Raw genomic sequence first — 14,807 nt, forward strand, 5'->3', positions numbered from 1 at the left:
CGTTCTGAGCGTGAAGTATAAATGAGCCCTTAAACAACCAGGAAGTGCACAACAGTGGCCTTATACCTCTGACCTGGTATGTCAGGTGTTACATACTTCCAGTTTACCCTAATTATTAATAGCATAGAAACTGTTAACAGAAAAGTTCCAAAATGGCAGTGCCCATAAGAAAAAGGATGGTGCTTCAGGAGAAAATGTCATGTTTAACATCATTAAAAATACACTGAAATAAAAAAATAAACTTAACCACTGGATTCATTGGCGTTCAAAAACACTTTTCCAATGTTTAAAATATATTTAGAGATAAAGGTATAAAAATTAAATGACAAATCCAGATTATGACAGTCTTGCTACCAGTGTTTTAGCACATTTACTTTTTATACTCTTTTTCCCTCAACTTCTAGAACTTTGGCCTTTGAACATTCCTCCGCTTACTTTTCAGCTTTCACCTTTATCAATTTGTACCAAAACATATCTTTCTCTTCATTGCTTCTGTCAGCCTGCAGGTATTAATTTGTGATTTAATTTACTACAACATGCTAATTTACCCCCTTAACATCCACTACTTATGTCTGCCCATATTTTAGACACAAATACAGCATTGCCATAAATTCTCATCTGCCAAAAAAAAAGTACCTTGCAACATTCCAACTAAGATTTCTTGCACCTTTAATTTTAAGCATGTCTCCTGTATGCAGTATGCATCTACTCTCCTTCTTTTCAGAACATCACCACCATATTTCAGTGTTCTAAGTCAGAATCCTTATACTCTCTCCTTCATGCTTATTACCTCATTTTCACTTCCCTCTTCACCAAATCATACATTGAGTGTATCCTGCCTCTGATCTGGCTGGATTACTCATCTTTCTGTTTGAGGTACTCAGGTGGAGTCACATTGCCCATTCTTTGAAACTCTCTTCATTGTATCCCATCATCAAGAAGGTGTTGGTGTAAAATGTTTTAAGGTTTGATGCCCTTCCTGATGCCATCTTCATGAAGTCACTTTTAATAACACATAAGAGGGACATAATATTAGTTGATGAAGTCTAGAAATACTACTAATATTCTTATCATTATTAGTTAAAATATTTCTGAGTGTGATCATTGATGGACCATTACGGAAGTCACGTAAATTCCTTTTTAAAAAATTCTTAACTTGAAAAGTGAAACATGCATTTTTTGAAGGGAATTACATATTTGCAACCAAGCTATTTATTAATATATAGATCTCTGAAGGTTGAGATACCTAATTAATCCATGAAAGAAATACTATATAACTGAGGAAGGGCTGGAATGCAAATTTGTTCTGTAACAGAGTAGCAAACAATTGTGTTTCTGTCTTAAAGTTTTTTCTAAATTGTTCCATATTTTGAACAAATGAAGTGCAATTTGCTAGCTGGAGAGAGCTAATTATTTTACCACCTGTTAAAATCTTGTTTGATGCTTTCGTTCAAATTGCAGTAATTGATTTTATAAAGATAAACAATATCGAAATGTCATTGAAAAACATCTGAAATTGATGCTGTTTTGCATTGGCGGCACTGAAAGCCTATTATCTCAGGAACTTTGTTATCTCTATTCTGCATGAACACAAATTACATTTTTTGTTGTCTATTACTACAAGTAGCAGTGTATGGAACAGATTAAGCAGTACTCCAGACAAAAATAATAATTTTTATAAAGGAATGTACTTGTTGCAAGCTTAAATGCATTGTTCCAACCCAAATTTGTATGAAACAGTAAAGGTATGTGCACATTCTATTCTTGTAATTGCTTTTTGTACAGCTAGAGACCTTAAGAGTTCTAGAAGCTTAGTTACTGATAGAGTATAAAGTACTGTAAACAATTTGACAATAGCAATCTCCCTTTAATGCATGAAGCTTGATGTTTTGATATTAATATAGAAGCTAGTCGTTTAATTGTTTTTCATACAGCTTTTGATATATTTATTCTGATAGCATTTTAAATATAACTCTTTAAATATATACAATGATATTTTTACCAAGTAATACATGACACAGTGTTGCTGTGAGTAGCACTGCTGGGTGCTTACTCATTGAGATCAAATCCTGGCATTTGCACTGCTTGATTAGAATGTACAAATTAATGAATAAACCAAATTGGATATGTTTTATTGTCAAATACATACTTGTCATTTTTGCAGATATTTTCTAATCATACAGTATAACAAATGTTACATACTATTCATGAAAACAATTATATGCTTAAAGTTAATTGCATTTTCTAGTTTTTATTGGCTCATTTCAATTACATTGAAATATTTCATTCTTTTAAATAATTTTACCTTTTAGGAGCCTTTTCGTTTTTGCCTACTACTGTACATAAAAGATACATTAGATGTAACTCACTATAGTCTTAAACTGGTCTTCCTTGATATAAGAAAACATGTATGCTAGAATATTACCCACTTACATACAATGTCTCCAGTATTCACTCATTTGAATTGTATCTTCTTTCAATTGGTCTTTTTACATTTCTTCTGTTAAATTACTGGGTTTAAGGACATATATAGCTTGTTGTAGACCATATATGAATGGTTGCAGTAAAAACACTGGGGTATGTTTATATTTGTTATACAAGTGCATACTGAGATAAACCTCTATTATATGCTTACTTTAGGGAATACGACATGTGGACCATTTTGGCTTTATCTGCAGAGAACCCTTAGAAAATGGAAACTGTCATTTTGTATGCTATGTATTTCAGTGTACAAATGAATCACTGGTAAGATTTAAAATTCAATAAAAAATAATTTGTAGTTTATTGATAAATAATCATTTATTTTTTCAAAATGGTATTCTTAAAAGCAAAAATGAATATCTGTATAACAAAAACATTTATCAATTAATATTTAACATCTGGAATTATAAAAATGCTTTAAAGAAATCTGTGTCAGCATTCTGCTAATGAAGGCAGTATCACTGAGTTTTACAGTGCTGATTGAGATGTAATGGTAAAATATTTATAATATTGTTTGACACCATCATTGACTCTACCATACATACATTCTTCCTGAAACCTTCTTAAAATGTATCTCCTAGTCAAAGCCATTTCTAGGGCCACTATCACCCTCGATGAAGTCATTTTTAACAAGCCTTCCATAGGGTCCTCTCCCAGTATTTCACTATCAAAACTCCAAAATATTGTAGATACTTATAAACTGAACAGTTGTACTTCTATGAAACCTAACCACAGGAAGTGCTCTATAAAAACTACATGTATTGCCTACACTACAGTGTGACCTTGCTCCCTGTTATCACCACTCCCCATACATATTTTAATTTGGGATTAAAATGGTTTATAGAAGATAAATGTTTTATAAACTGTTTCATCAAAGTCATTTATCAGAATTGCTAAAAGGTTGTTTGGGATTGTTTTCCTTTGAATTCCACTAGCATTGTAAACCTAGATTTTTTAGACTCCATATAATGATGAATTACCTTTATCTTACTTTTCCTTCTCTTGAGGTTGATGAAATTATGATGACTCTGAAGCAGACATTCAGTGTTGCTGCTGTGCAGCAAAATTCAAGAACGCAACCTGAACAATGTGAGAGCTGCCCCTTACAGTGCCTGCATAAACTCTGTGAAAGTCTAGAAGGTAAAAAAAAAATGCTGTGCATACAGTAATCCCTCCTCGATCGCGTGGGTTTCGTTCCAGAACCCCCCGTGATTGGTGAAAATCCGCAAAGTAGAAACCATGTTTGTATGGTTATTTTTATATATTTTAAGCCCATAGAAATTCTCCCACTGTTTTTAAATATTCTCCGCACATACAGTAAACCTTTGTTTATCTCGGTTAATCCGCTCCAGACAGATAAATGAATTTCCACGAAGTAGGATTCTTTATTTATATATCTAATATTTCTGCTGTTAGAGCATAGAAAACCTGTTTACGACCTTCTAAATACATTTTTTAACATTATTAGAGTCCTCTAGACATGAAATAACACCCTTTAGTCAAAAGTTTAAACTGTGCTCCATGACAAAACAGAGATGACAGTTCTTTCTCACAATTAAAAGAATGCAAACATATCTTCCTCTTCAAAGGAGTGCGCGTCAGGAGCAGAGAATGTCAGAGAGAGAGAAAAGTAAACAAGCAAAAATCAATATGGCTGTTGGGCTTTTAAGTATGGGAAGCACCACGATAAAGCGGCCGCAATGAAGGGATCAATGTGGAGGTAGTCTTTCAGCATTTTTTACAGGCGCGTCCGTATCTTCTAAGCAAACAGCCACTGTGCAAACAGCCCCTCTGCTCACACCCCCTCCGTCAGGAGCAGAGAATGTCAGAGAGAGTGAGAGAGACAGAGAAAAGCAAGCAATCAAAAATTGATACGGGCTGTTAGAGCTTTGAAGTGTACGAAGCACCGCGCGGGAAGCATACCTTATATCATTGAGGAGTTTTATTTAATACGTAATACGTGCTCTGATTGGGTAGCTTCTCAGCCATCCGCCAATAGCGTCCCTTGTATGAAATCAACTGGGCAAACAAACTGAGGAAGCATGTACCATAAATGAAAAGACCAATTGTCCGCAGAAATCCGCGAACCGGCGAAAAATCTGTGATATATATTTAGATATGCTTCATTTAAAATCTGCGATGGAGTGAAGCCGCAAAAGTCAAAGCACGATATAGCGAGGGATCACTGTATTTTGGAAATTACTGTTCTTAACCTATATTTGAACACCTTCCCAGCTTTTGAAGCATTTTACCAGAAAGTGCTAAAAAAATTTAATGGGCTATAATGTTTATTTCACATGTGCAATTATTTGGAATTTTCAAAAAGTATTAGTTTTTCTTGCTTGATGACATTACAGTATTTAGAGAATCTTCTTTTTACATTCTAGCACAGTTATTCTTACTACGTATTCATAATTTCATTCTTATTCTGTCCTCCTAAAATATTAATAATGTATTTATTGATATAAAGTGTCTGTTGCAATTGAAAATAAACATACAAATTTGGGTAGAATAAATGTTTGGATGATATTTATCATTCCTCATAGAACTTTTTCATGTCTATTAGCACTAATTACTTAGACACTGAATTGACTATGTTGGACTAAATTGAAGTCTTGTATCAAACTGTGGTATAATTATTTAGCATTTTTCAGTCTGATGTGGTACGTTTGTGCATTTGTTTTAGATTCTCAGCTCCCCCACTCACAACACCACTCATGATGTATTGCATGTGTTTTATTGTTTACTTATTTATAGTATTTTTTGTGTTTTACCTTCTGATTTGAAGCAAATGATAGGGATATGCCGCATCACATGTTTAAAACACTAGTCTCAGTATGAATGGTTTGCAATGCAAGTTAATGAATAGTTAAGGAAAAGTAAGAACATTTTAAGTTTGATGTTTTCATTAAACAAGTGCTTATCTGAAGCCTTGTTTTATTTAATAAATTCAATGCAGGATATATAGAGACCACAACCATTGAGATTTCTTAATGGACATTTTTAATGTACACCAGATTAAATTACAGAAGACAGCAATCAAAAATTCAATGGAAATAAAAAGATATTGTTATGCTTCCAGATAATAACTTAAAATAAATCACATCTTAATACGTTTGAGACCATTAGAAGTAAAGAATGAACAGTGTAAATATCATACATTTTTACAATAATGTGATACAATATTTTTTCTATGATGAGATGCTTTTATAGTGATAAACAATTGTTTTTTTGATTTTTGATTTTAATTATGTAGTGCTGATGATATGCTTTTGCTTATAGTTATGTACTTGAAACATAAATAAGTTCACAACAAGGGAAATGACCAAGAGATTGATATATTATTGAAAATAGTTTTTCCTTAGGTTATCTGCAGATAGCCAAGAACCCATTCTCAGTCAGTCAGTCAGTGACTTGATCAGGGACATGTAGCCTTTTACAGTATGTACCATACCATAGTATACCATATCATTTTCTAAGCCTGTTTAATCCTGTCAGAGGGTGCTGGAGCCTATTTTATATATATATGTATATGTATATGTATATATATATATGTATATTTATATATGTATATGTATATATATATGTATATGTATATATATATATATATGTATATATATATGTATATGTATATATATATATGTATATGTATATATATATGTATATATATATATATATGTATATATAATCTTGTATTCTTTAAATTGTGTGCCTGTTGTTGATATTGTATACTCTCACTATTCTGTGGGAATCATGCAAATAAGAATTTCATTATGTAAAATAACAATAAACCTAAACTTTAGTGGTTTTTTTTTTCACAAAAACACAAAGCTGCTGTTAAGACTGGTATACATCCAGCTGTTTACATTGTGCATATTCCAGTGTCTGCCCTATATTTTAAAGATCTTCATTTATTTGTCAAATATTTATGTCAGAACAGCTGATTTGTCTCTTTAATGTCAATTTTGCTGTAGAATGACCATAATTCAAATGTTTTATTTTTACTGCCTTTTCAGGTATGCAAACTTCAGTTTAGGATGTTGAGCACTGGTTTCTGTCACAGTCATACTTGTTGAAATGTTTTTGGAAATGAGAATATGCACCTTTCACGCTTAGCTCAGTAAATCGTCCCATAGTTTTAGATTTGTGTTATCTGGAAAGTGTTTTTCAAGTCATCAGCTTTAAACAGTGAACAGTCATTTCATTCACCCATCTTTATTGACAAAAGTATAACTTCTGATATTTACTTACAGTGTGAAAACATTACATCTGTGTTTAATTGTTTTAAAGGTTTACATCCCTCAAAAGCCAAGCTAGAGCTTCAAAGACACCTTGGAAAACTCAGCAATAAAGAGCAGGCAACAATCTTTGAAAAGACTTTGGTATGTTTTTGTTGGCTTTGAAATATATTTCTTTTTTTTGTTTGTTTTTTCTTTTTCAATGAATGCCAGTCTGGTTTTGATGTTTAGTTAAATTTTTAAAGAAAATATAATTTTACGCCTGATTAGAGAGGCAAAACAACTGGTGATGTTGTTTTACAGGGCCTATTAAAATCCGTGAATAATCTCCTTTTTACAAAGAAATTCTAGAATTGCTCTGCACTGTTTTTTTTTTTATTAAACCTAGTTGAAAAAAACTTTCACTCTATCTGAATTCCCATAGGAGAAAGCTAAATATAACTGGCCTAATTAAACACACTGTTTGAAAGTATCACTCTTTTGTTTCCCTTTGTTCACTTTCACAGTATTTACAGCAAGAGGTTTAAAAAAGCATCTTGGAAAATATGTTCCAATCAGTCCAACATAATTAAGCAAGTTTGTCCAAAAATGTTTTGATGTCAGTTTTTTATGTTTAATATAGAAATTTAGAACTGTGCCAATTTAATTAACTTTTTGAAAAGCCTGGGTGTGTAGTGGTTACTTTTGCTGTGTCGCGGTCCATTGGCATTGGCACTCTATGGGTAGTTAGCACATTGTTCCTGTATCACCTTTAAACACCTCTCTGGGATCATTTTTTAGCAAAACCCAGAATCTGTGTTGGTGACAGGCATGGATCTGTCTAACCCTTAATGCCCTTGTAAACAATTGCAGCTTTCGACAGACCTTTAAGGGCAACATCTCTAAGGAAGCAACAGGACAGCAACATGTAAATTAGTCAATTTCTTTTTCTTCGGTTTTATTCTTGAATAAAAGCACACTTGTTTTGTTATACCTTTTGTTAAAGTGTTTATTTGATGTTTGGATGTCTTCACACATTATACACTTCACGTCAACATTTTGTCATTATTACTATAACATGAAAAAAGTTTCTGTTTTAGTTATGTTCAATATTTCTTGTCTCGCATTTCCTGTCATCCTACATTACAGAGATCATTCTAGACACAGAACACGCATGAAATGTACTGTATGTATTCCAAATAACGATATGTTATTTACCTTATACAATTCCAGACACATCACTTCCAGATACACAGACTTCAGCTGTGAGAATTTTGTGTCTGTCTTCAGCTGCCTCGGTGGTGAAATTGCCAGTCCTGATTGAGATATTTGCAAAACAGACACTGATGAGGAGGTGCTAGGGAATTTAAGGTGGACTGGCATTACAAATATTTTCGCAGGCTTCAGGGATTCTAGTGTTAAAATAAACTTTAGCTTACAGAATTTGCTAGAATATATTTACGGCGGTGCAATTATAGACACAAATGGCATTTTTAGATAAGCAGAAGTTTAAAATGCAAGTTTAGTAGGTTATTAAGAACCTGCAGATAGACATTAGGTGTTCACATAAAAATAAAATGCTATCATAATCAGTAAGTACATAATTTGACTAACAATTAAATGAAAAAACAAGTATGAATGGTACACAAACAAATGCAAATGAAGTACTGAAATGAGACTATACAAAAATTTAAAATTGAAAACTGAAGTAAATTCAAGTCAAAGACAGGTCAAGCACAGTCACAGTATCATTATGTACCATCTCACAAACAGATTGCTAACTTTTGCAGCTTTTGGTTTTGCCTCAAAATTTTTATAATGATAAATGATATACTTAGGTAATTTACACACATGCAAATTTTTGTATCTGTGTCAAACCAAAAAATGTGTTTGATAATCAAATTTGAAGACATCTTTACTTTTTAGGTGCAAAATAATACCTGCTGTTGTTGTCACATCCGTCTGTTGGTCCACATGAAACAACCTGGCTCCCAGAGGAATAACTTGTTGAAGCTTGGTATTCTTATTCTTCAAGGAAATGTGTGGAGAAATTTCAGTTTGCATTGGACAATCTTGAATAGAGTTGTACAGAGTTTTTACATTTGAAAATCTTTCATTTAAAACTATTTGTGAATTTTCAAAGTCGACCATCTTAAAACAGAGAATTATTATGTATGGCTTCAATTACTGCATAACTTATTGTTTGTAATTTACTTTAAAAGATATTACTTTAACTTGTACATTTTGCATACTTTCCTTATTTACAGATTTGATAACTGCCCCGATGGCAAAAAAATACAAGTTATATAAATAGACACTTACTGAATCGCAAGCAGAATTGCACAGACAGTTAGTGATGTCAATAAAAACTATATAAGCCTCCACAACCCAATTTAAACTTGGTTTTTAAGTATATCATACTGTCAAATGCTTTTAAAATATATTTGATATACTCTACTGATACATGTTATTACATTATATTATCAAGGTTATTTTTGAATATGGCTTAGTACTACAAAAGTATTTAATCAATAAAAATGTGATATCAACCATTTTGAAAAAAGCAAAAAACTAAAAATGAAGTGTTCCACCTTGCAGAACAGTTAACTATGCCTACGTACAATCCTGAATGTTACACCATGTTTACATTTTCTGACTTGTTGTCCTATATTGGGTTGCATCCAGAAATATTTATTTGTTCTAATTATATAGGTTCATTATAATACAGTTTAACTATTAATATAATCAATGGATTTTAAAAGTAAAGGCAAAATACAGAAATGATTAAAGTGACCATTTTTGTTTTCCTCAAGTGAAAGAAAAGATAAGTTTTTGCTCTTGAATATAAAGTAATATTAATCGTTGACAGAACGTTCCTAAACTGCAGAGGAATTAGATACAGTAAACCTCTGGCACAATCAGAATTACTAGATGGTATAAACTCACATCAGAGTGGGAAAGCAGCAGGCCCTGATGGCTACCCTGCTGAATTTTATTAAAATTCTCAATTAAGCTAGCTCCCCTTTTATTAGCAACATTTACAGAAGCTAGAGATAATAAAATTCTACGTCAAACTTTTTGTCAAGTTCTAATTACCATCTTTCCTAAGCAAAATAAGGACTTATTACAATGTGCATCATACAGACCAATCTCAATTTTGAATAATGATGTAAAGATACTTTCTAAAGTCCTAGCTAGAAGGATTGAGAAAGTGCTTCCTTCGGTAATATCACAAGACCAAACTGGATTTATTAAAGGCAGACAGTTATCTTCCAATCTTCGATACCTATTTAATGTGTTATATTCACCCACAAAGTTAAACATCCCAGAGATATTATTATTGTTGGATACAGAAAAAGCATTTGATATAGTTGAATGGAAGAACCTTTTTACCATATTGGAGAAATTTGGGTTTGGCCCGAACATCTGTGCATGGAACAACTGTATACTAGTCCAGAAGGTTATATATTAGATTGGATACCTGCCCTTTTGTCATCACAGATCAGTTTAAATCCCTAGGGGTAAACATCACGAGTAAACATAAAGCTCTTTATCAAAAAAATGTATTTGTCAGCATGGAAAAAAATAAGCAATACTTGCATAAATGGTCCACCCTTCTTCTCACTTTAGCTTGAATAATTAATATTGTCAAGATGAATATCCTTCCTAAGCTTCTTTTTCTATTTCAAAACATTCCAAAATACCTCAATAAATCATTTTTTAAGAAATTAGATTCAACCATAGCCTCATTTATTTGGAATTCAAAATATCCACTTATCCAAAAGGTGACCCTGCAAAGACCTAAGGAAGAAGGTGGCATGGCTCTACCTAACTTTCAATTTTATTACTGGGCGGTGAATATACAAGCTATAAAAACCAGGACATTGACACAAATAGGCAAGCAGACACCGGCTTGGTCCACAATAGAAATAAAATCCTGCAGGACTGCTTTGTATTCCTTGCTGTGTACCCCAGTAAGTACAAGTCATCAGCAATATACTAACAGCCCAATAAGCGCTTCACTCACTCTGAATATGGAAGCAATGTAGGAAGTATTTTAAGATAGAGAAGCTTTTATCTGTGGCAGCTCTGCACAATAACCACCTTTTTCCACCCTCTCGAACATATTAATGTGTGGAAAACATCCGGGATTAAATCACTTAGAGATCTGTACATAGACAACGTCTTCGCATCCTACAAACAAATAAACTCCAAATGTAACTTTCCAGCAAATCATTTCTTTCGCTACCTTCAAATTGAAGCTTTGTTAAACAAAACCTACCCAATTTCCCTCACCTCCCACCTACCTCTATACCGGAAGAAATTTTGATCAGTCTTTATGACAGCATTTCTGTAATATATAAAAACATTTTAAAGTCCATCCTTTTCAAAGATCCCAGAGTACAGTAGGAAAAGGATCTCTCACTCAACATCTCAGCAAAGGAATGGAAGGTAGCAAAGCACAGAATTCACTCAAGCTCCATATGCACAAAGCATACAATTATTCAATTTAAAATTATATATTGAGCGCATCTGTCTCATTTAAAATTGTCCAAAATGTTTCCCGGGGAAAATCCAACCTGTGAGTGTTGCAATCAAGTTCCAGCCTCAGTGGGCCATATGTTTTGGGCATGCATCAAATTAACACCATTCCAGACAAAAATTTTTAAATGCTTCTTAGACAACTTGGGTGTCACAATCCGTCCTAATCCACTAACAGCTGTGTTTGGTGTACTTACAGAAGGGCTTAAAGTGGAGAAAGACAAACAAGTTATAATTGCCTTTACTACACTATTGGCACGTAGACTTATCTTACTCAACTGGAAGAATCCTAACTCACCTCTTTTAAGTCAGTGGATAACTGATGTTCTATACTATATAAAATTGGAAAAAATCAAATTCTCACTTGGAGGATCTGTACAAAACGTTTTCAAAACCTTGTAGGATCTAATAAATAACATTTTAGAATAAGCATTTAAATTGAGGAAGTGGATTCTCTCCCCTCTTTTTCTATTCTATTTATCTTTATTTATTTACTTATTTACATATTTTTACTATTATTAAGGTACTACTTTGCTGACGTAGCTCTCTTTCTCATGGGTGGGGGCCAATTTATGTCAAACCAGTTTTGTTAAACTTGACTTGCATGTATGTTATGTTTTTTTGATTTTAATAAAATAAAATATATAAAAAAAAGAAAAACATCTGAATAGTCCACTTTGATGTGCGCTTTATTTTGTGGAATATGATTTATGATTCAGCATTTCATTATCTTATGATTATATTACAACTGTGATGAAAATAGGCTATTCCACCTAGCAAAACTTTCCAACCCTATTTGCCTACTTTTTCCAAAATAACACTGAGTCGAGTTTTGATGTTTTCCATGTGCCTAAGGTTTTCTGTATGACGAAATTTGAAATATTTGTGTGAAATCTATCCTCAACAATTTTCTGCTTGTGTCCCCATGTTCCTTTTGAAGAGCTTCTTTTAAATTAATAACTGGGATCCACTATAGTAATTAATTTAATAATTTGAGAAACTTAAATCATGTCACATCTTACTCTGCATTTGCTTAAACTGATACAGTTCAACTCCTTCAGTCTTTCTTCATAACTCAAGGCTCATATTCCTAGAATCAGATTAGTTGCTATTAATCAGATATTCTCTGTTACTACTGTGTCATTTTTGTAACATGCAGACTAAAACTGCATATAGTACTCTTGATAAGCCGTCATTAGTGCAATTGATTTGGACACATCTTTGAGTTTTAAAGGGTTTGCGCACTAATGCAACCAGGTTTTTGTATGATTTTTTTTTTTCATTTTTTCACTAAACAGTTTCTGGTTTACTTTAACCTTCTTTCTAGATTGCATTTTTGCAGTAAATATGGAATAAGTTCTGACAGGATTTAACCTTTTTTTCATTTTCTTATTACACAAGTTCTGTGATTTTAGCAGGGATGTGTAGACTTTTTATGATTGTGTACTTTTTATTTATGAATTGCTTGGTATCGGTGAATGCCAGTGAGTTTGCTCACTCAAACAGGTTGTCCTAAATTCTTTTATTACTGTGTCCTCAGCAGAGCTACTCATCGTGCACTTAAAAAATGGATAATTGGTTTGTGTTTTTTCAGTCTGCTCCTGTTGCACACACTGCCTTTTTCATTTTTTTTATTGTTAACACACTAAACAGAGAAACTGTGATGTGCAAGTGGCTCGATTCTTTCAAAAATCTAAATCTTTTATTAAAAGTAAAATTCAGTGTAATCAGTTCATGTCAGATTTATTGTTATTTGTAAAAAGTGCAATGAAACTTTTATGTGCTCTTTTCACTACACTGCCACTTGGCATGAATTCAACTGTGTGGGCTATGTAAAATAACAACACAGATTTTAATGGATAAAATGCAAGTGCCATTACGTAAAAATAATTCTATCATGTGAGCGTGCATCTCTCTTGTTACAAGCCATAGCAGAACATAAATGATGAAAGAACATAAAAGTAGGATTACAAACCGAATATACCTTGGCACTGGAGGTTTGCTGGGGTTGTCATAATTCCACTCATGAAAGATTCTGTGAAGAGACAAGTGAACAGGAAATGTATTCTTACCTCAGGAAAAATAGTACCAAGAATTTTTGATAAAAATAATTATTTCTAGATTCCTTTCATTATCACAAGGATGCCTTCTAAAAACAGAATGCTTTTTTTTCTAAATAGAAGCCTTTGCTGTTTCAAAGTGGATGTATTTGATAATTTGATGTTATGGCAACTTCTAGAACAATATTACCCTATTGTTTTTCTTTGGCCCTCGGCCATAAGTACAAATCATCTCAACTTGATCTGCTGTAAATCTGCACATGACTGGGTTTTGTTCTGTATGGCTACATATGTACAAACCAACCTAAGGATGGTTGGATGATCAGAAGATGAATCTACTGATTTCTGCGGATTAATTTAATAATTTCTATTTGCATTGTGTATGTCATAGTAAGAAGTCATCTTAAAATGCAAATAGTGTATAGCCAGTAGCCAGCATCGGGCACAAGGCAGGAAGAAATCCCCAGGCAGGGCACACACACACACACACACACACACACACACACACACATACACACACACACCAAGCACACGCAAATAGTGTATACAATGTTGTATTTGTATGTTTTTTGTGTAATGATCATCAGTTTGTAATTAGCTTAGTCTTTAGGAAATTAGATACAGTATTCACTAACACACCCTTCCACTATACTCTCAGATCAGATATTTCTCGTCAGCACACACCCATAATGTCTTCACACTGGGAAAATTTACTGCACTACTTCCCATCTGTTTGACCACTTCTCTGTGGATTCTAAAATCAATTCTTAATCATTGGAAGAAACACCTTAAGAAAAAGTTACAAATGTCTAAAATTTAAAACCTTGAACATAATTTAATGCTGTATATTGATTGTGCCATTGATAAAGTTTCATTGTCACATATTCAGATCAAAACATGGTCAATCAATTGTCACTTTTTGAATGCATTCTACAGGTTTTCCAATATAGGCTGCAGTTCTCCATTGTGCGTATGTAAAGTAGGAGAAAATGTACAACCCAAACAAAATGCATCCTAGCTTGAATTGACGCAGGATCTAGACACTATTAGGAGGCAGTGCTTCTTCTTCTTCTTCTTTTGGCTACTTCCGTTAGGGGTTGCCACAGCGGATCATCTTCTTCCATACCTTTCTGTCCTCATCATCTTGTTTTGTTACACTCATCACCTACATGTCCTCTCTCGCCACATCCATAAACCTTCTCTTAGGCCATCCTCTTTTCCTCTTCCCTGGCAGCTTTATCCTGAGCATCCTTCTCCCAATATACTCAGCATCTCTCCTCTGTGCTCTGCAAACCAACGCAATCTCGCCTCTCTGACTTTGTCTCCCAACCGTCCAACTCTAATGTACTAATTTCTAATCCTATCCATCCTCGTCACGCTCAGTGCAAATCTTAGCATCTTTAACTCTGCTACCTCCAGCTCTGTCTCCTGCTTTCTGGTCAATGCCACCATCTCCAACCCATATAACATAGCTGGTCTCACTACCGTCCTGTAGACCTTCCCTTTC

The 14,807-nt window shown here is 33.4% G+C and overlaps 1 protein-coding gene across 5 annotated transcripts in view; it reads left to right on the forward strand.

The window, feature by feature from the left end:
- Positions 1–14,807, forward strand: part of tbc1d1 (TBC1 (tre-2/USP6, BUB2, cdc16) domain family, member 1) — a 294,800-nt gene that overhangs the window by 112,415 nt on the left and 167,578 nt on the right. For all 5 annotated transcript variants that reach the window (XM_039751281.1, XM_039751283.1, XM_039751284.1 and 2 more), the window contains 3 exons: positions 2,641–2,745; positions 3,489–3,621; positions 6,772–6,863. In XM_039751281.1, coding sequence (XP_039607215.1) covers positions 2,641–2,745; positions 3,489–3,621; positions 6,772–6,863 — 330 coding nt within the window. The remainder of the gene's footprint in view (positions 1–2,640; positions 2,746–3,488; positions 3,622–6,771; positions 6,864–14,807) is intronic.

The sequence above is a fragment of the Polypterus senegalus genome, chromosome 4 (genome assembly GCF_016835505.1).
Source record: "Polypterus senegalus isolate Bchr_013 chromosome 4, ASM1683550v1, whole genome shotgun sequence".
In the NCBI taxonomy this organism is placed as follows: Eukaryota; Metazoa; Chordata; class Cladistia; order Polypteriformes; family Polypteridae; genus Polypterus; species Polypterus senegalus.